The sequence below is a fragment of the Phoenix dactylifera genome, chromosome 3 (genome assembly GCF_009389715.1).
Source record: "Phoenix dactylifera cultivar Barhee BC4 chromosome 3, palm_55x_up_171113_PBpolish2nd_filt_p, whole genome shotgun sequence".
Taxonomy (NCBI): Eukaryota; Viridiplantae; Streptophyta; class Magnoliopsida; order Arecales; family Arecaceae; genus Phoenix; species Phoenix dactylifera.
The window spans coordinates 3,810,310-3,832,473 of NC_052394.1; the positions used below are offsets into that span (position 1 = coordinate 3,810,310).

The window sequence follows — 22,164 nt, forward strand, 5'->3', positions numbered from 1 at the left end:
TTCGTGAGTTTTTTTTATTGTTTCAGTTGCGATTTACCTTCATATGCTTTCCGTTCCTCCCGACGCCTGACAGATGCTTAATTTCATGATTTTACACATGCCAGATTCAAAGTCGATGTCTCATCAATCTTTCCATGAATCAAAATTTATCATCCAGTCATTCTCCTAGCCTCACTTGGATCTGATTGAATTCGGCTCCAACCACAGCTAAAATTGGGTTCAACCGTCTATCCCCACTTGGATCAGGTCAATTTATCAATTTTAGCTCAAGTTGGTTCGGGGCCGTGCAAAGTACGGAATATTACTACATCATCCCACGCCAATCATCAGTTCTCCCCTCAGAACACAAATCCACCGGAAGTCAAGACGATTTACTTATAACTCAACGAATGTGACCACTGATTGCAACATAAAAATGATCAAACTTTGCTCTCATTAGATTCAAATACAGAACTGGGTCAGCCAACTACAAAATAATACATCAAAATGTATGAAAAGGAGAGGGTAAGTGTAAACAACACGACGAAGAAACATGACAATTTTCCACTCCCAACAGCGCCAAGGTGGGCCTATCACCTTGTTCATAATCTTCAAGAGTCATCAACGGATATTTTACACGAAGCAATCCATTCTCCTCGCATCTGTAGAGACCTATAAGTACAACCGACAAAACTTCCATCACTCTAAAATAGACAAGCTGCTTGGCAATCCCTGGGAAATCTGGCCAGCGGTAGTACCCGATCAACTGGAAGCTGGAACCTGCCCTTTGTTTTTCTCTTTTTCCATCCCTGAAAGAAATGGAGTCGCAATGAAGTCAGTGGCAACTTCAATATATCTAATGAACTGAATCCGTGAATAGAACTTACAAATGCTGCATAGTAGAAAAGAGTGATCACTGCCAGACTGACAAATGCATATTGAAATACCGTTATACCTGTAAAATATGATTTCAATGCAGGTCCAATTAACAAAGTACTATGTTCAGAACAGGTAAACTATGTACTTCTAAAGATGACTCATCAACTGTAAGGATAGTTTCTGACTTACTTGTACAGATACTTGATTCCACGAAGAGACTGCAAAGTGTGGCCAAATATCTCCTGAGCAGCTGTTGCTTGCGCATAGTAACCAAAGCTGTAGCACAGAACTGAATCACACTGCAAGAAAGATCATAGAACGTTATCATCCACACACACATCATAATAAGGGAAGAACCAATTTCCACAAGGAGATAAAAATGCCATCATAATCTAGGGAAATTGAAGGCTTGTGCCTATGAGGCCAAGTACAGTACTTGACAAAAGGAAAGATGGATATTAAGCAGGCTGGACATGTGGCAAATGAAGCAGAAAGCTCTTCCAGATTAATGGTTATGCCTCTATTCGAACCTTCTCAAATTGAGGACAAGCTGATTGTCAAAGAAAAAAAGATCCTGGGTTTTAACGATAAAAATGCCATCCACATAAGATTTTGTACACGTGACTGGATCTACGTGTCATGGTTAGTAAAAGAAGAGGGAAAATCAACTATGAATGGAAGTAATGTCAGACATCAAGACTTTAGCTAGAACTGTTTGGTCCCTCAAGCAGTGACACAGGAATCTGATAACAATTTCATCATATGCGCTGTCAAAGGAAAGCACCACGAACGTGACCCAGTCTACACTTCAAGAAATCCAAACAATCGTAATGTTTAAAATTTTATTGCTGACATGCCATCAGAGTATCATCAAAAATCAGGAGATTTTACTTGGAAAATAATAACTGAAAGTGTATTAACTAAAGCAGCTAGTGCCATTTTAAGTTCTCAACAGGTCTTCTCCAAATTAAGCTGGTATGGCACTCAAAAGGTCATTATATCAGTTTCAGAAAAGGACTTCAATATACCAGACCTGATGGAGCAAAGTAGGATGAGTGCCACATTAAAAAGAAAAGAGTTCATTAGAGTTCCTCCCCACCTGAAACAAAGTAGATAGTCAGGCAACAGGGGAAAAAAGTCATTCTAAACATAGTGAATACAAATGGAAAAGTTTGTGAACTTAAGTTAATTACTTCATTGGGTGAATAGTAAAAAGACTAATCTCAAGACCAAGCATCATTGCCCTGCAATCACTGCAAGCAGAAGGTAGAAGCAGAAAAATGCAAATGCTACAGTACCTAGAAGACCTGGTTCAGATTCAACAAAAAAAAAAAAAATGTTAGATCAATGATTATCAAAAAGAAAAAAAATCTATACAGAAAACAGAATGCTTGGCAAAACATACCCCAGACATCATCCAATTTGATTGAAGACTTCATTTAGGAAAGGGGAAAGAGGAGGGTCGATCAATAGATATATGATGATGTGTTGCAAACCCAAGCCACTGAAACAATCAAGCCTGAAATACAAGTGCAGAGAATAGATTGCATGCAACTCACTATGACAGGACAAAAAAAATGTAGGCTCCAAAATTTGTACAATAAAACAATATCAAAGGTAGGAGGATCATTTATGTACCCTTGACAGGTATCAATAGAAGTTAAAATGAGTACCAAAAGGAAAGCAATATTAACCACCGATGCTGTTTATCAGGATGCATGCAATGCTATTAATCATGGAAAATGAAATAGCAAAATATTGGGAGTGAACCACTTCAAACAATTTGAATCATTAACCTTGGCTATTTGATGGTAGTAAAAGCAATATGTCGCGAAACCTTTTTGGCTGGTAATACTATTCTTCAATATAAGTAGATAATATGTCACTATAAGATCAAAATCCGAAGCCCAGTAAATAGCCTCACTTATAGGCTATGGCCTCGCCTAGAAGTTATCATCCAAGATATAATTGCTTTAAATTGTAACCAACAAGCCTTATCCTGTTTAATTGTCAAAAGCAACCTAATGAACCCTTCTTGCCATTAGGGTTGGCAAGCTGGGTGGGTAGGGTCAGGTCGAGCATGCTGACTCCCTACTAAGGGAGTTTCCATTGGCCATATAATGACACCAGAGATCAATTTTCAGCTACTATTTATGAAAAGTTAGATAAGATTTAAGTGTAAACCAATCTAGAATGGACAGGCAGCTTGAGGAACAGGAAGTTATCCAAATGCACCATTTTTGCTACCTATGTAAGCTTATGCTTACTTCACTTCATCTCAATCATTTTTCCTTCTTTTTAGCCCTTCTAAAGGTCCTAATCATAAGTGAATTGACTTTTGATAGGCAACTGGAGAATGTTAATTATTACAGAATAGTACTGACAGAAGATGCTTACAAAAAGATGAAGATTAAGATAGGATTGCGAAAGGAAGTTTTGGTTTAAAAATCAATTTGAGCAGCATATAAAACATCAAATACAAATTCAGGGATAACGAGGATGCAGCTAGGACTCAACTATGTGTCAGGCGTCCACTCTATATGGTTGAGGTTTAAACGTGGTAGTGTAAAAACATGCCTACATGTACCCCATACTTACAGCCAGATAACAAATAACATATTCTTTTACCACTTATAACCCGATAGATTACTGAAACATAGTCAAAAAAAATAATGACATATTAAGTAATGTTAGAGATGTAGTCACGTCATCAAAAGCCTAAAGTGAGGGTTCAAAGTGATGCATATATAGATTAATTGCATCAGTAATATATGTTTCTCATACTAGGGCGTATTTTGGCATTCCCATTGACAGAGACCAGATGGATTAATGTGATTCCTCTTGAATTTAGTACCATGGGAAGATGTAGCATGTTGTCTTTGATAATTATTCATTAATTATATGCATAGAAATTCACATTTCTTTTGATCATTATATCCCATACAAATTCACATTTCAAATCCTAGGTTTTTGGAGTTCAAAAAGAATTTGGACCCCAAATAGTGCTGGAAACTAGCACCTGTACTACCAGGCAATCTCTATCCCTACCTCCAAGGTATTCCAGATGTTCACTATCTTTCTTAAATAAACCACAAAAATGTTGTCGTAGTCCTTGTTTTGGAAATTTGTTTTCTTTAGTACCTTCCTCCATTTGTCCTCCCACTAAGGCTTTTATGTTCCTGTTATAGCGGAAACGAAGGATCCCTATCTGTAAGCATAGCTCAGATGTGTGAACAAAAGACTCTATGAGCTTCTGCAATCAGCCATAGAAGAGAAAGAAAAGTCACATGTAACTCTCCTTTTTGACTTCAAAGAACAGAAAGGATTTTCATGTGACTTGCTTGTAATGGTACCAGATATTTAGGATAGTATGACTAGATCAACAAAATCATTAGCATTTATTTTCATCACTTTTAACCCTCGCCATCATTATTGTTTGGATCAGTTTGGAGCGTGACTCAAACACCACATGAATCATCTGCTGATTTCAGACATACACTATGTTGATGGTATGTCACTCTTCTGTCCACATTTTTTTTATTGAAAGCAATCTTTTTCTACTGTGACGGCCTCACATTAAAGAGTGTATAGCATTCAGTTGGTTGATTGATGTAACATTTTTATTATGAAATAGTCTGATTATTGTATGGCTTTCCTGATGTGTTCATTTTTTAAGGAGAGTTGTTTTAGAGAACAATTAGAACCTGTTTATGGACGTATCAGGATTATTTTATTTAATATTTTTCGCATAAAATGGGGGCAACAGTGTTGCTGGATTGGTAATGAGAAGGGGACGGGATTTAAAGCAGCAAATGCTACAAGTATGGAATTTCCAAGAAAATTAGTGGAGCTCCCTTTCAGTGGGTGAACATTCTAATGTAATTGGTTTTATTATAGCTCATGGTTCAAAAAAATCATCAATTTCTTCTATATTTGACTTGATAGGGAGCAATAACTCCACAAAATATCGAGAATTACTAACAGATGGGCATCATGGCAATAATATCACTGCAATGATGTCACTACAATATGATTGGAAAAATGAAAATGAATGCTAAATCCACTACAAAGCGTTAAGCTAGTCCAATTTATGCCAAGCTCTCACAAAAATAATTAGACAATAGTCAATAATCAAGAAATGCAAATCCTCCATACTCTCTGCACAGTTTACAACAAGCAACTTATACTAGAACTGTCAAATTCATAAATCAAGCATACTGAAAAGACACAACTTAGCATAACTGGGAATATCAAAATATTTAATTGACATATTTTGATAAAAGTGCTTACCCAACAGCCCCCAATATAAGTTTCCAAGTAGCCAGGACAGTTAGAGCCCAAGCAGTCTCTGCCTGTACACAGAATGAAGAGCACAAAATATTAAATTAGAAAAAAAAAGAAAAGTAAGGAAGATGCTTACCAGATATTTTATGATATTTCCTCACCTTTTCTCCTTGAGGATACATCTCCTCCAAAGCTTTCATATCATCCTTCCAAGAGAAGCAACTCCTAATGATTGATAATTAAAAATAGAACTTTCTTAGAGAATATTGCCATAAACAAAATTCAAATAACAAGAGAAACTAACCTTTATAGCATGAAGATTATTTATGGATCCAATTCATAAAGAAAACCATAACCACTACTCCAGAAACCCAAAGTATGAAACATTGAGAATAGAAATGTTAATAAAAGCTGACTTTCTTGTGTGAAGTCAAATGACGAAGAACATCTCATGTGTGGAGCTTCTGCCTTACGATTAATATAAAAGTACTTTACTTCTTTATTTTCTTATCAACCTACCATAACAGAAACCAATAAAAGTGGAAAAAAACCTAGTTAGGAAGAGTCAGAGGTGCATATAGAGTGAGATGTTGGAGAACAGACTAACACTTATGAATGGACAGGAAAGACTAGAATCCCCCGATAAGGAAAAGGGAATCGAGACTTGTTTTAAAGGTCAAAAAAGGATGGAAACACCTAAGATAACTTGGATAGATATTGTGATAGGAAATCAAAAACTAGTAGGAAAATAGGGATGAAATGGTGAAGAAGAATGCTAAACACCAAGTAGCATATTTAAAGCATGCTGTTAATGATTATAGTTCTCAGAAAGGGGGAACAAACCAAAAGGTTGTCTTCTAAAAACTTATCTAGGATTATGGTTCTGCTAGAACAATTTATACAAAAGGTTAACAGCCACATATCAAAAGGATGTCACAGAACTGAGTCAAGCCAGAGGGAGGGGGACAGTGCTCGACCAAAGAAGGTAACTAACATCTAAGCCTAATATTGGTCCATGCGGTCAAAGCTAAGCCCAACCAACCATTTAAGCTTGTTCTTATGGCTAGTAGGACCACAAAATAAAACATGAATGATTCATAGAACAGATTAAAAATCTGAATAGAAAACTATATATCAACTAAAATTAACAGATGGATTAACTGAAATAGAAGATCACTTTCATCTTACTTCCAAGTGTGCCTATGCAACTAACAGGTTTCTGTAATTTCCAGATAAAATTGGGAGGAAAGAAAGTGGGCAGGTGACCAGCCGGTATTCATAAGTGAGATTAGGTTTCAGTATATTCTGTTGAGAAATAAAAAAATTTAAGCAACAAAGAAGAAGATAATGATTTCCAAAATATATCAGTATCAGAATTGGTTTCATTGTTTATCTTAGTCAAGAACATGTAACCTAAATGAAGGGGCTTCAGATATCAACCATAATAACCATTTATGAAGAAGAAAAGCAAGGGACTGAATTTTAGGCCACATGGACCATGCTGACACGGCTTTCTCCTAAATTGAAGCAGATCAGCTTGCCGAATTTGTCTACCAACTTGGGGGAACATAACAATATCCAGACAGCTGCATGCGACAAATCAATCACTTTAAGATTAGGGGTACCTTTTCAACAGCTTTTACATTTTTACGCCATTTTTCGTCCCCTTGTTACCACTTCGCTCTTCTTGATGAAGGGCTTCTGCTGCTTTCTTCAATTCTCTAGCTTTCTTTCCCAATTCAGTTGCTTCCTACAGGACCACAATGCAAATATTGAAAAAACAACAGCCATGTAAGTAACAATGAGTGAATGTTCAAATATGAATGAGGATAGTGGTTGGCTTTCTACACTAATACGGTTTGAAACACAAGATACACCTTTAGTATTGTGAGCGAGTAATGACAGCCTTGGGGCGCCGTATAAATGCAAATATAAGTCCCAGTGGAAGGCAAGCAATCCCGACACCTCCAAAAATCTAGCATGGAATAGCAAGGATGCTTAGTGAATAATGTAGATTACTCGGTGAAAGGTTTAGAAGTTAGACTGATTCTCATATTGCCTATAAACAAAAGAAATGCATTCTAAAAACATCTATCAACTTTACATCTAAAATGCATCTGGCAAAGCAAGCATCAGATTACTCTGTTTACAAAAATACATGCTATTAGACCAGTAACGATTACATGCACTTCAAAGAATATATCACCATCTTGTGTTCCAGCTTCACTTCACAAAGGGGATAAAGGGGAAAAATAGAAAGAAAAAGAATGTCTACTATAATGGTTTAATATCAAAATATGGAACGTACAGAGAATAACACTGATTCCAACAATCGTTGTAAGAGCAACCACATATTCTGGAAAGCTGGTGCGCATTGTCCAAGTTTTTCTGAAGAAGCATTTGCTGTATATGCAGCACACTGGAGACATGGAGCAACAACCAAAGATTATATAAAGGAAATATTAAAGATTTCCTGTATCAATATAAACTATCACGGATTTCACAATTTAAAAAACGGATTTGGTAGAAAACTACTATATTAAAAAGTATATATTTTATATTCTTTAAATTTAAAAATTCAAACCCCCAAAAAGAAACTTCCGAGATGAAATTATAAAACTGAATGCAGTCCAACATAGTTTCAAGACCCAAAGAAAGCAATTAAAGTACATGGTAGAAAAATGTGCATAAATGATGAGTGAAAACCTGCCGAATCAATGGACTTATACAAGGTTGACTGCTTGATAATGCTGTCCAAGAACTTGGGGAAGCTGTTACAGAGAACTGAGGTGCCTAACTGTGAAGTCCACTTTACCTACCAAAGCTGATACCACCAACAAAACGTCTGTCAGCAAAGTTGCATAGTAGCAGCCACAAAAGCAGATTTACAAAACAAACTGTTTCAGATTCAAAATGGAAGAACTAAAAACATTTTAGAAAATATGATTGATAGACTGCTTCTCCTCCTTTCTGACATACCAATATACCTTGCATTTTCAACAACAGAACCAATAAATAAAAATATCATACATTGATATTCATATTTTTTAGATAATAATTATGTATTAAGCAATTAATGGATTATCGTAAAAAGTTCCGATCATGTGAAAAAAAAAACCTTTGGTTATTGGTTAATAGATTCAGGCATTTTTAGAGGATACTGGGGTGCCTGTAAAAGAATTTCAGGATATAGTATAATGATCATTGACTAGCAATAGGATCTAGAATAGCAAAATCTTAAAAACCCAATATTTTGAAGCACCAAAACTGATAACCAAACAACATAATATAAAAAAAGAATCTGAAAAATTTACCGCAAGGAAATAAGAAATTAGTCTAATCAGTGCAAGAACTTAAACCTTTAAGCCATTGACATGCTTAAATATACCTTCAATATAACTGTCCTCATGGCACAAGTTGGATAATTATGCCATTCTTTATGTCATTATCATGGTCTTTTTGTTGTGCTAGTACACTGAGTGGGTTAATCAAGATCCGCCGTACCGGTTACCGGTCGATGTACTGGTGGCAGCCCGCGACCGAGTCCGCACTAGTCGCATACCGGTCCGTACCCGTCCGAACCCGTCCCATACCGGTTCTCCAACAATAAAACTACCGTACCGGATTCCACGCTAATCCGGTACCGGTTCCAGATCAAACCGGTACGACCAGTACGGCAGATCATAATGTATATAGAGATTCACACCTATACAACATGGTCAACTTCCTGGTATAGCATTTTTGAATCTGGAAAAGTGATCTGGCACAGGGATCAGTTACTAGGAGAGAGAATCCAGAAAATTCTAGCATAGTTAGTGGTCTGACATGGTTTTGAGCTTCAACTATTGACAAGTAAAGGCGAATATATAAGTGGATATCGTGTCCACATAAGCCAGGGCTTAGCAAAACATCGTAACATGTAGTATCATGCTAGACTGGTTAAATAAGCATCAATACTGAAAGATATGCAACACTGCCAGTTTATACAAAGATACTCAAGGAAATTTTTTTCAGAAAGCTTCATAATTAATTGGAATGTTAATCGTGTCCAACAATACCTTTAGCGGTGTTCTTGTTTTCCTTTAATTTCCCATTTTTTGAGGAAGACTTAGGCAAAAAAACGCTAAATTAAATATGGAATACTGTATTTTGATAAATATTGTCATACCACATTAGCAAACTGAAAAAGACAAACGAATATCATAATAATATTAACTTAAGATGGCATCTCTTAAGTATTCTGCGTATTCCCTTTCTTGGTTTTTGTTGGGCTTTTCACAAAGCAAAGAAGCTATCATTCTCCAATGGTTTTGACAAGATGTTTTGAGTAGCTCAAAACATAACGTGATTCGGGAAAACCTTCTTTTAGGACTCAAGGTATTTACAGCATGCAGATAAATATTTTCCTGTGATATATCCTACTATGCAAATAAGGTATACTCAATGCATTATAAAGTTACCTTTTGTCGAATAGTTGGTTTATGTTGACCTGAGATAAAATATTCATAATAGTAGATTCTATGGTTTTCCTTTTTTAATTGAAAGTGAAGACCAGAAAAAATGTAATTGTGGCACCACAGCAGGTTGTAAGATTGTTATCATCACTGCATCAGAATTGTTTGGACTTAAGATGCATTGATTGGTAAATAATGATCAACAAAGTAAAGGAACATTTGCCCCTGTAGTTATATTTCTTATTGATTAGTAGAAGAATAACATTGACTATACTCTTATGCACACAAGAATCTTGAAAGAAGTGATTTATAAAATATCATAGATGCAAATGGATCCCACAGAGAAATGAACTAGTAAAGTCGGAGGAAGAGCACAATTTAACGAAGTTGGTGAAAGATATGAAAAGCCAAACTTTACAAACTAAGTAATTTAGCAATTTAAAGAGAGGAAATATTACAGTTTTAAGATACAAGAGGATGGGAGGCATAGGGTAGTTATAAGTGTCAATAATCTTCAGAAGGTATTTAGCATAAAGCAAGAGGCAGCTGTGAGATTAGACTGAAGAAGGATGGTTGATCTGGGGGTGCACTTCAATGCTGTTCTGTAGTTAAATTGTATGGAATTGTTAGTAATAGGTTAATTTGCATCAAGAATAACTGCATTTAATATTCAGATGTGTAGCGCGCAAACCACAGCCTTGTATGTTGAACTTTTGGATTTGGAGTTAGGGAAGCTATCATCTTGTAGTTCTAAAATTGATAACTTGATAATAAGATTGGTATTTTTTTAACCAACCAAAAAGATAATAATTGATAAGAGAGTGTGATAGATGCTATAATCTTGTCCCTTAAAACCCTTTCTCAGATCTTTATATTCCTAGTGTTGTATTTATAAGCAGATGATTGAATCTGCTTAAGCCTAAAGTTTTTCTGCAAGCAAATAGCAACAGATGATATCTCTACGAACACCAATAAATGATTCAACCAGCCAACATGGCCTTCATTTATTGAATGACAGTAAAGCACATCTTTTGTTTTTCTCCTCTCTATTTTTTCCTGAAGGGTTGAAAAATATTTTGGATCGTTAAACATATTTTAAGCGAATACTATTTTATTTTCTTGAAAAGAAAGCAGCAGGTCTACTACTGGAATTGCAGACAAATGATTGCAGCTTCCTGTATTGTCAGCTTTCGTTGGAGGAAATCCTAAGTGCTACTTAAGTGAACAAATTAATAGTAAATCAATGAATATCCATACAAGAAATCAGATGCGTGTGTTTTTTTTTATCAATACATGTGTTCTAAGTACTTCAGTCATCAACATCTCTTGCATCTCGTTTCTCTTTCTTTTTCCTTTCAGAAATTCAAAATTTCCTTTATATTCTCTTTTCCTTTGCATAGGAAGAACCCTAGGAATTGCAGCGCAAAATCCACTAACTGAAACCCCCACCTCCAGTTTCCCACGAACATCTAGTATGGCAATCTTTGATCACCTTAAAATACTATTCTATTCTCAGAGCTATAATTCTGAACAAGAAACGAAATAAAAGGCAGAAGCAATAACAATCATAGAAAGAGAACTGAAGAAAATAAGAAAAGAGTCTAACCATAGAGAATGCCAAGAACAAGCCCACAAACAATGGCGGAGGTCACAACCCACAACAAAGCACTCTTCAACCTCTTTGCCACACTCCTGCGCAATAACCACCCATCACTTTAGCACCATAGTAAAGCAAACCCTAGAACCTAAAATAAATATCATAAAAAAGAACGATTTGGGAGGGATCGACTTGTCTTGGTCGCCCTCGTAGTAGAACATGGCGAAGGGGATGACGAAGAAGACGAGGACGGCGTCGGCGATGTAGACGGCGAACCAGAGGGTCTTCATAGGGAGGGTGAGGTTACAGGCGCCATTGTAAATGGCATGCCGGCACGCCTGCCGGTTGGCGACGTCGGCCGGAAGCATCAATATAGAGATGGCAGCGACGGAGAGTCCGAGGACCACCACTAGCTTCGGGAAGTAGGCCTGGTTCACATCGTCCGGGTGCTGGTAATTCACCAACAAGTAGATGCTCGCCAGGAGGACCACAACGGACACCACCACCGCCACGATCACCAGCGCCAAATTGAAATCCCCATCGTCTCCCCTCTTCTCTGCTTTTGCCGGATCTGGATCCGGCTCTGATCGAATCGATCTCTGTCTCTCTCCTTCTGTTTTCAATTTCTCCACTCTTCCCTTTTGGATTCAAGGAGCACGGGAAATCCAAAGGGAATGCGGGGGATCTTGAACCGACTTGGGGTTCTCCTACCTTAGATGTCTTCTTTATTCGGGTTTCTTGGATCCAGAAGAGAAGAGGAGGGAGTCGTCGCTGTTGTTGCCGATAAGAGCATGGAAGGGCTAAGCTGGCAACCGGCTGGGTTCGATTAGAGATGGTATGGGACAAACACGGGGGAAAAGCCCAGGACCGGCCCAAATTTGGCCAGGAAAGGCCCATAGGCTATGTTTTGGTCGCATAGTATGAACATAGTGACTGGTTTTTTTTCAGAATTTTTGAAATATAACGTATTTAAAGACTGATTAGAATTTATGTGTGCTGTATCAAGCTAAAATCTCCATGTTTTAATTCTAACTCTTTATATAGCTTGATTAATAGATTCCAACCATTTTTAGATACGATAAACAAGTTTCAAACCTATTTCTATGCATCCACTATGGGGGGTGGCAATTTATGGCTCGATTCAACAATTTGAAGAGCGAACAATCTGTTTTAAATAGATTTGAATTTGACATAAAAAGATTTGGATCATAAATAGGTCAACTCATCTGAATTGTGTTTTGTTAAATAGGTTGGGTCCAGACTTAAATCTATGACCCATTTAATAATTGAGTAGGATCATAATCTGACTTATTTAACTTATTTAAAATTCGCTTATCTTGTTTTTGATTTACTTAACTTGATCCGTTTAACCTATTTAATCTGTTTAAATTTATGTAATCCGTTAAAAATCTAATTGACCCATTTAACATGATTTGACCTGTTCAATAAATGGGTTACGTGGGTCGAACTGGATTATCTATTTAATAAATAGATTAGATTCCTATTCAAAATTTTAACTTATTTAATAAATTGATCGGTTCAGATTGAATTTTTATCTAACCCCCATCTAGCTCGATTCGACCCAATTGCCGCCCTTAATCCACCACCCCTACCTAGCAGCACCCACCCCCCACACATGCACACGCAAAAAGAAAAGAAAAGAAAAAGAAAAAAAAAAAAGAAAAAGAAGCAAGCACACTTTCAACTTAACGTAGGTCCCATATGAACATTAAGACATGCAAATGAATATAGGGAGATGCACATGTTATGCTACATGTAAAGTGCAGGAAAAGGAAATTACTTAACATGACCTACAAACAGGGCGTGATGTAGATGTAGGATTTCATTTGAATTAGGGGGTGAAGAGAAGGCCACAGTGGCCATTATTTTTTAAACAAAGCGCATTCGGTATGCAATGGACCATTCTCTCTTCCAGACCAGCCCATTCACAGCAGCTATCTGGGTCTTGGAGGCCCATTACTTCAGTCCGTCTCACGCACGCCCACTTTGACAAAGGCGCCTTCCGTTCTCCCCACATCCATAGGGGCGAAACGGAAGCTTCTTTCGAAGTCCCAGTTCCATCTTCCCCAAAGCTTTGGATCATCGGCTCCTGAAAGCTCGAGGAAAGGTAAAACCCAAAGCCCTAACCCTAACTCTCTGGCCTTCTTCGATGTAACCCTCGCTGCAATCTCTCAGGGTTCGGAAGAGGGAGAGCGGGGATGTCGGACGCCGTCGAGGCGACGGGGGAGCCGATCCCGACGTCGGCGTCCTGATGGCGGCGTCGAAGCACATCGCCGTGCGGTGCCGGGCGGAGAACGTGGCCTTCATCAACTGCAAGAAGAAGGACCCAAACCCGGAGAAATGCCTCGATAAGGGCCGGGCGGTCACTCGTTGCGTCCTAAATTTGTAAGGATTCTCGACACTCCGAACAAGTCTCTATCCATGTTACTTTTTTTCTCTCGACGAATCCATCTATTGATTTATGATCGAGTTAATTCTTTTCTTTCCTCTTCTTTTAATTCGTTCGGATGGATTGCTATGCAATGTGCATTCTGAATTTCATCGTTAATTTGCTGTCTTGCTCCTTTGGAGGATGGTAACCTTGCGGTTAAAAAAAAAGCTAGGATTTTGATGTCCTGGAAAATTGTTAGAATTTGTTTGCAACTGCTGCAAGCCTTGCTACTATGATAAGTTTGACAGCTTTTCAACTGGGCAATGGATTTTTAACACATTAGATGTTGAAGTTGTGTTTCTCTGTCCATAGATCCTTGGTGAAGTCGGTAAGAAGATGTGATAAATCGGTTCAGTTACTGTGTATCATGAATTTATGATGAGTGGTGCGTTATAAAATTGTTCTCACTTGGACAAAATATAGATTGGAAAGCAATAACCTTTTTCTCTATCTGTTCTTATAACTTTGGAGGAATGCAAGAGTAAAGAGGTGAGGACGTCTATTGGTGCTTCTATTTATCTGCTTCATGCTTCACCAATGAACCTATTTCCTTCTACAGCTTCACTAGAAAAGCTTGATGACTCAGATGATAGTATCCACCTCCTCACTGATCAGATGTAGTTCAACTGGAAAGCAGCGATCAAAATATTTGAATCATGGAAGGTACTGATACAACTTCGGCAATCGCTTGAACAATGCATAGGTGGAACATATAAGAAGTACCAAATCAAAATTAATGATAGAGATATACTTGGTTAGTCATTGTTGATGCCTTAATTCTATTTCTCATTAATGATAAATTAAGCTGTATCTAACATGATGCAAAAGGGAAAATCAATGCAATATAATTTCTATTGTTGAAATATCTTATTTATGTGAACATGGGAGTAAAAGTTTTTATTCACATAAAGTGAGAATTGCAAGGATGAGAAAAGTGTGCTAAAAAATGGGTAAACTATGAAGAATAAATTTATAAACGAGTGCCATAGATTAGAGAAAATGTAGGGGTTGCACCAATTAGGTTAACAGATATCTGATTGAGATGCTTTGAGTATAGATAGTGAAGACCTAGATGCTTGGAAAGGACATTATTCAATCATGAGGCAAAGGGTCCTGCAAGGAGGGAGCACAGAAATTTATTAAAAAAAAAGAGAATGAGTTGGAAATGTGAGGAAGGATCTGTAAAAAGCAAGTGTGAAAGGGATTATTTCATAATGTGAATGAGCTTAGAGGAAAGATTTTTAAAGGTCGCTGCAAGCATTTGGAACAGGTTTTCTTGGTGTGGTTATGATTATGAGTAAGTTTAGTGCTGAGAAATTTCGGGGACCTAGCCAATCTAGTTATACTAGAATGAAGGATTAGAAACTTTAAAACTATGTAACTTAACGAGCATCATTTGATACTTCAAAGCATCTTTCTCTGGTATGCTTGTTGCCTTCTTTAATTTTTATGAATGTCATTCATTTGTGAATTTTTGCCTTCTAATCTCTTTATTGAGCCTGGGGTCTACTTTTGCTTATGTTTTTGCTCTTGTATTTGTAACATTTTATGCATCTTCTTGATAAAACTGTTAATAAGTGGAAGCTCTGCATATTACATTGATGCCAAGGACGGAGAAGATTTTAAGATGATTATTGAGAACATCTAACCTCTATTGATAAATATTTTGCTCCACTATTTTGTCAGGGACCCTTTTTTTTTTTTTTTTTTTTTGCAATTGGTAACAATCATCTTGTATGAAAATCTCCTATAAACTTCACAAGACTCAATGCACATCTTTCCATTGCTACATTCTTATCAAGTTTATGACTTCACTTTCTGGTTGACATATTACTTGCTTAAAATAATGTACACTTTAATGTAGTATGTTCAGCTTTTATCAACTGTAGGAAAAAAACTATTTAAATGCTGGTCAAGAGTGGATAAGCTGCAAAAGGTCACACAGCCTGAAAGCTCGTGGTTTTGGCTCTTTAATGTCTGAATTTAGGATGTACATCTTTAAAGCAGCAAATGAATATAGTAACATATCATCTTGTTTTCAAGTAGAAATTGTCATCTAACTGATTTCTAGCTTAATCATTTGATAAAATTTCTCTAACAGTGGTTTCTTGGCATTCACCAACAGGAATTCCAGTTGAGAAGACCAATGAATTATAATTAATTATATTGATTCCTTCACTTATAGTTCTATTATTAATCCAGATCCCTTCTTTCTGGACAGATATTCTGGCTGTTTAGAGAATTTGGTCTCATATAATTTTACATGGAAAGAGAAACAACATGAAAATACACCTTTAATGATGACTCCTTCAGTTCAACTTTTAGGCAACAGAAATTTTTTACAATATTTCCAGTTAAAGGAGGGAAATTATGTTCTTTTTGCTCTACAAAAATAGAACATCAAGACTGCTAGAAGATCCACAAGTCCATAACCAGAGAAGCCTTGTGCTTCCGAAAATATAAATCCAGATCCCCACTCAAAATTTCTTTAGAAAATCACAAAATAGAGAAGGTATATTACACTTTTGGCATAAACTCAATTACAACTCTTCTTTTTGAGAAGAAAATTGGATCAACTACAACCATTGTGAGTCGTGGAGCTGTTGCATCAAATTAATGGTTAGTGGATAGGCTACAAGCAATCAATTCCATATGTACCTTTCTTGGACTTCTCTTTTATTTATTTATTAATTACTATCATTATATAATAATTCTAAGAAAATAGAGAAGTTAGAGTTTGTATCATATCCCTCTTTAGATGATTGATTTTTTTCTTGTTAGTCATTGATGCCTAAATATTCTTCCTGAGCATTTTCCTACTGTCCTGTCATGAGATTCTTGATCAGATGAATATGTTCATGATGATTGGGTAAAATTTCTGAATGATGTAAGTTACTGTTGGGAAATTTTTAGTGGAGTTTTATTAAGAAAGCAGGGTATTGAGATCATCCAATCAGACTGACAGATTTTGTTATCCAATGTTCCAACCTCTCGATTTACATAAGAGCTAAGATCCATCTTTAAAAAAAGAAGTGTTGAAACAGTGATCTGATCTTTGTGGTTGGAATATTAGATTCCTGGACCCTGCAATTGAATATCAAAACTCAGACATGTAGCTATCATCTTTCATCATCTGAGTACATGATGCTTTTAGTGATCGGACATGATATTGGTATACATACATAATATTGGATTCTTGGACCCTGACAATTTTGGTACGTGATCAGAGCCTTCCACTTTATACCAGTGAAAGGATAAATTTAGCTACAAGAATGACAAAATTAGTGGCACTGGAATTTCTTTTTCCATAGCATAGCATGGTATGTAGTGTTTTGGCTGTTTTCATATCGGACCCTAAAAATCCCATCATTCTATTCATTTTTTTTTTGTCTGTGTGTGTCTGTGTGCATGTGTGTTTGTGTCTTAGCTACCCTGTTTATCTGATGTTAAGCCTGCCTTGTGTCATAAACCCACTTTGAAATCTCATATGCAGATGCACTCATAGTACCAGCCCCTTAAATTGAGAAGGAATCAAGATTATGTTTATTAAGGTTGACTGACTTAAAAACATATTCATGTATACAAATAATATTTATTTTATGATTACACTCTGGTAAGGTTTTGGGCCAGGCTTGGTATGGGGTGGTTGTGGCTGAACTTGGTGCAGGAGAAATTTGGATCTTAAACTTAGTCTCAGCTAAACTGAAGCCAGAGTTACTATAGCACATATCTGACTTACTGAGGCCCAAGGCCTCTTTCTGACAGGTCTCATAACTAACCATGCCCTTTTACATCTTCTGCACTTATTTCTATGTTTTCACTCTGGCCATCATCCATGGTAAACATTAATGGGATTTTCATTGCCTGCAAAAATCTCTTCCACTGCGAGGAACATGCAAACAGACCTCAAAAGACAGCCCTTATTTACTATGCAATACAAAATATGTACTTGGAGTTCCATTTATTCAAACTCTGTCTCTAATATTGGATCTTTATAAAGTAGAAAGATGATGCTTGTGCTTTTTCGGCCAAGCTCAGGCAAGCAATCAGCGAGTTTCATAAATCTGAGCCTGGTCATATATTTTAGGTTACTTGATATATATATATATATATAATATATATATATATATATATATATATATATATATTACATAGACACAATGCTGACATGTCTTATAGTGCAATGTATGGGAAATTCTGGGTTTAATTGGAGTTTCTCGACAATATGAGTGGGAGCTCATGTGGTAGATTATTTACTTTGTCAATGTTAATAAAGGAGAGAGCAAGAGTTTGTACTTGGTAAATCTTTAATATTTTCATTAGTTCTAATGATGGTTTCTGGTTGATGGGTTTGTCTTGGATTGGAAAAGGGACAAGGAGAATGAGAGGGAGCAGTAGGTGTGAATGGCAGTGGGAAGAAGAGATGAAAGTGAGAGTTTTGATGGTAAAAAGCCTAAATCTGGGAAGAGTCAGTATAATGAAAAAATAAATGATCTGTAAAAGCACCAAGAAAAGACAACAAATCATAGAACTGGAAACAATAGGCTCTAGAAGTTTGCGCATAGATTTAATGCAACAGATAGAATGCATATATGAATATGGATAGATCTTTCCTCTCTTGGGCTTGGTGGGTGGGTATTTGGTGGGGAAGGGGGATGACGAGTCAATTTGTATTGAGAATATTTGGTGTTACCCAGCAGTTAGAGGCACATAGAGAGCCTAAGGGAGCTAACCATTAAATAGGCTAGGGAGACTCTAGCCTATAAATTACTCTTATTCATAATATTTTAGTTAATCATAATTTTTAAAAAATACTCAAATTTTTAACTCGTGACCTGCAGGCTGAAGGAGCTTCATCAGAGGTGCCCCAAAGAGATGGATGGTTATGCAGGCTGCATGTATTACTATACCAATGAGTTTGACTTATGCCGCAAAGAACAAGAAGAGTTTGAGAAAGCATGCCCAATTTCTGAGTAGTTGCTGGAGGTTGCCTCCTGGATTGTGAGGGATAACTTTGGAAAACAACAATTCATGAATTCCTCTGTTCTGTTTTTCTTTAATGAGACCATCTACCGCCATCGAAGTACTCTTTTACTGAATTCAGGTTATTGAAATTTGCTAAGGCTTATGGCCGCATGTTTCTACGTGGCATCAGTATTTGATCTTTCTTTGCAACAATAGTCCTGTTGGAATTAATCTGCTTTCAGATTCTTCTGTATAAGGTGTTATCATGCCAAATAAAATCTGTTTTAAAGACCTCTGCAATGGTGCTTCCATGTTTTTGTTTTTTAGGGAATGTGATGCATAAATGGAAGATTGTGTATTTACTTGTTCAGTAGACTCCATCAAATACAATACAACCTGACATGTTTCGTGCGAGCATGCATAAAAATCTTAGAATTCATGGAAGCCATGATTTGGATTAGCTTAGTCAGAGTAGTTGATGTAGCCTGTGGAAAATGAGTCTCATTATTGTTGAGCTCAATATTTATTATAACTTAATTTTTGGTGAAAATTTATTTTCAGTACCATTGTTAGTAGCTGCTTAATCTACAATAATGCATATCTCAGTGATATATGATGAGCACGTATATCTTGTGTTTGCATGATTGCTATCATGCAAACCATTTTCTATTAAAATGGATCGGCTGCAGAGGACAATTTTGGACTGGGAAAGATTTAGAGGGCTGTGTTTTATGCGATTGGCTGTTAAACTTGATATCAGCAATTTAAGGATGGAGCCTCGGTTCAATTGAGACTTAAACTTTAAGCTGGGAAAAGGTTTGCCATGAACCTTGTAGACTTATTTCCTTTGTGAAACGTGCGTCATGATGGATGACCTATATAACTTTGCTTGGGGAGGGCAACCAGGTTCTAGACTGCGTTGCTAATATGGCCTAGAATTTGGATGAATCAATAAGTTGCACCCATGCCTTCTTGCGCCAGGTGATGCACCACACCGATGTGGAAGAAATTATTCTCTACACTGCATGCACTGTCCGTCTGCCCATGCACGCCATTAATTATAACCGTTCATTTCTAAGATGCGTGCTTGATGAATGAGATGTTCATTATTTTTTTGAATTTTTTGCATGAATATTTTTCTAAAAATTCAAATTTGCGTAAGTACATTCTTAAAATTTATATTTATTTTTCTACCTTCATAAAACACTATTTTTTGTACAAATGCTCCTAATATAACTTTTCTTCTGACATCGTTAATAAAAACTAAATTTATTTTAATTAAAAATAAGATAGAATTTTGAAATTACTTGTTTGTTTTCCATCGCAATCATCTTATAAATATTTTTTTTTTGCACATCTACTAATTAAGAGTATTTTAGTCATTTTAATTTGAACCATTAATTTTTTAACAGTATTAGATGGCATGAGTACATATGCAAAAATAAGGATAGAAAAAAAGGTAGAACAACTAAACAAATGTTTTACTAAGATATGTATGCAAATATCAATTTTGAAATAGTATTCATATAAAATTTAATATTTAGGAGGATATTTATGTAAAAAAATTTATTTTTTTTTATAATCAAGTTTATTTTCTTTCCTCCCTTCTTCCCTATCCAAAAAAAAAAAGAAGAAGAAGAAAAGAAGAGAAAGAAAGAAAAAAAACTCGACTTTGTTGAAATTTTAGTCTGCACTCATCTTTTTTGGGGTTGATTTTTTTTTTTTTTTTTTGTGGGTGGTGGGGAGCAGGGGCGGCCCAAGCCTTAGGCGACCGAGGCGGCCGCCTAAGGCCTCGGCCTAAAGGAAGGCCTCCGGCCCTCCACTCTCTAGCCTGGGATAGCCTTATCGCCCCTCATCGCCATCCTGGGATCGCCATGAATTTGGCTATCAGCTCCAGCTACCCAGTGGCCAGTGCCCATGATGGGATATTAGGAATCATAGCTGGCTACCTGGCTGCTGCCCTGCCTTAGCTGCCTATGAAGTACGAACGATCCAGCCTCCAGCCTCCAGGCATGGCCAACAAGCAACAGACAACGGGGCTATGGAGGGCCCTATACCCCTACGATCCTCCATAGCCCGTCTTCTCCATCCGCCGGCCGTAGTCACCACTCACCAGTCCAAAATGGCAGAATCCCATCCGGCCATCCCAGATAAGAGAAAACCAGTAAACCAGAGAGAGTCCTCCTTCTAAACTTTTCTTTGGTTCTTCCTTCTTCCCTAGTTCCTCACTTCCTCCTGAGTCCTTACTCCTTAGTTCTTCAATCTTCGGTTCTTCCGAGTTCCGACTTCCGAGTTCTGTCCTTCGCCCATTTCCGGCCGTTCGCCACTCGCTCAGTCGCTCTCGCCGTCGTCGGTCCTCCCCGTCGGCACTCGGCCGAAGAGAGTGACGAGGGAATAAGGGAGGCGGCATCGCCGGCGTGACGGTGTCTCTTCTCCTTCAGTCCTTCTCGACCCAGCCTTCCATCCTCGCCACCGTCGCCTACTCGCCGGAGCCCGGAGGTGAGTTTCTGCCTTCCGAGAACGGTTTTAGGCCCTCTAGGGTGTTCTCTTTGTTGGGATACTTGGGTAATGGGAACAGACTACAGAGGAGGTATGAGAAAGAACCCAAGCATGACTTGTGTAACAAATTTAATGCTCAGGCACAGGGCCCAGCTCGATAACAAATTTAATGCTCATCCTTGATATCTTTCCTCCCTGGAACAGATTCAGAATCTGTTTGAAGAAATGCCAAAGCTAGTCTGAAAAATATGGGGGTCATTTATCACCTGAATCCTGCACAGCTTCTTCCAATTTAATTTCAAGATCAATTCTTTTAGCAATAAACTTCTGAATCTGAAGCTCCAGCTCCTCAATCTTGGCCTGATATGTGCTAAGAGAAATCTTTGCAGCATCATTTGACTCTGCCTTTGGTCAAGTGACAGGCTCTTGAGTCTTGATGAGAATATGGTAGTCCTTTGCTCATCTGATTTTAGGAGAGCAGATATCAAGTATTCCTTTTCTTTAATAGTGGAGATTGCTTGTCTATATCTTTGTTCTGTTACTTCTGTACCAGACAATGCATGTTTAGTGGAGATTGCTAGACGAATTAATAGTGGAGATTGCTAGACGAATTATTTCTAAATAAATTTTTAAAGTATTTTATATTTATTAAAAAACTTTATTATTATTTTTTTAAAAAGGCCTCATTTAGTGAATTCGCCTCAGGCCTCCAAATGCATTGGGCCGCGGTGGGGAGATACAACTTTCATGATGGACCGTATCAATTATTTGCTTTATAATTTGAAAATATGGCATGTAAACGTTCTATGGAATATCAACAAATGAGCAAGTCCCAGTCTAGATCCGTTACGAGCAGCAATAACACCACCAGGCTCTAACACTTAACCTGACAAAAAATCCAAAAAATATAATTATGCATTCTCCATAGCTTATACCGAATGTGTAGTACTCTTCTTCTTCTTCTTCTTTTTATTTTTTTAATAATAAAAACAATATTTTATATAGCTATTCTGCGGAACCAAAAGAAAATAAAGAGTACGTGAACGGCGACTTTA

At 37.1% G+C, this 22,164-nt stretch overlaps 1 protein-coding gene and 1 pseudogene across 1 annotated transcript; one reads left to right on the forward strand and one right to left on the reverse strand.

Annotated features, from left to right (window-relative positions):
• Positions 1–382: 382 nt before the first annotated feature.
• LOC103710341 lies at positions 383–11,840 on the reverse strand (annotated as a pseudogene).
• Positions 11,841–13,390: 1,550 nt separating this feature from the next.
• LOC103710340 (NADH dehydrogenase [ubiquinone] 1 alpha subcomplex subunit 8-B-like) lies at positions 13,391–18,934 on the forward strand. Its single transcript, XM_039124320.1, is given in 3 exon segments — positions 13,391–13,455; positions 13,458–13,599; positions 18,487–18,934. Coding segments are annotated over 3 exon segments (321 nt in total). The 5' UTR covers positions 13,391–13,412; the 3' UTR covers positions 18,623–18,934.
• The last annotated feature ends 3,230 nt before the right edge of the window (positions 18,935–22,164 follow it).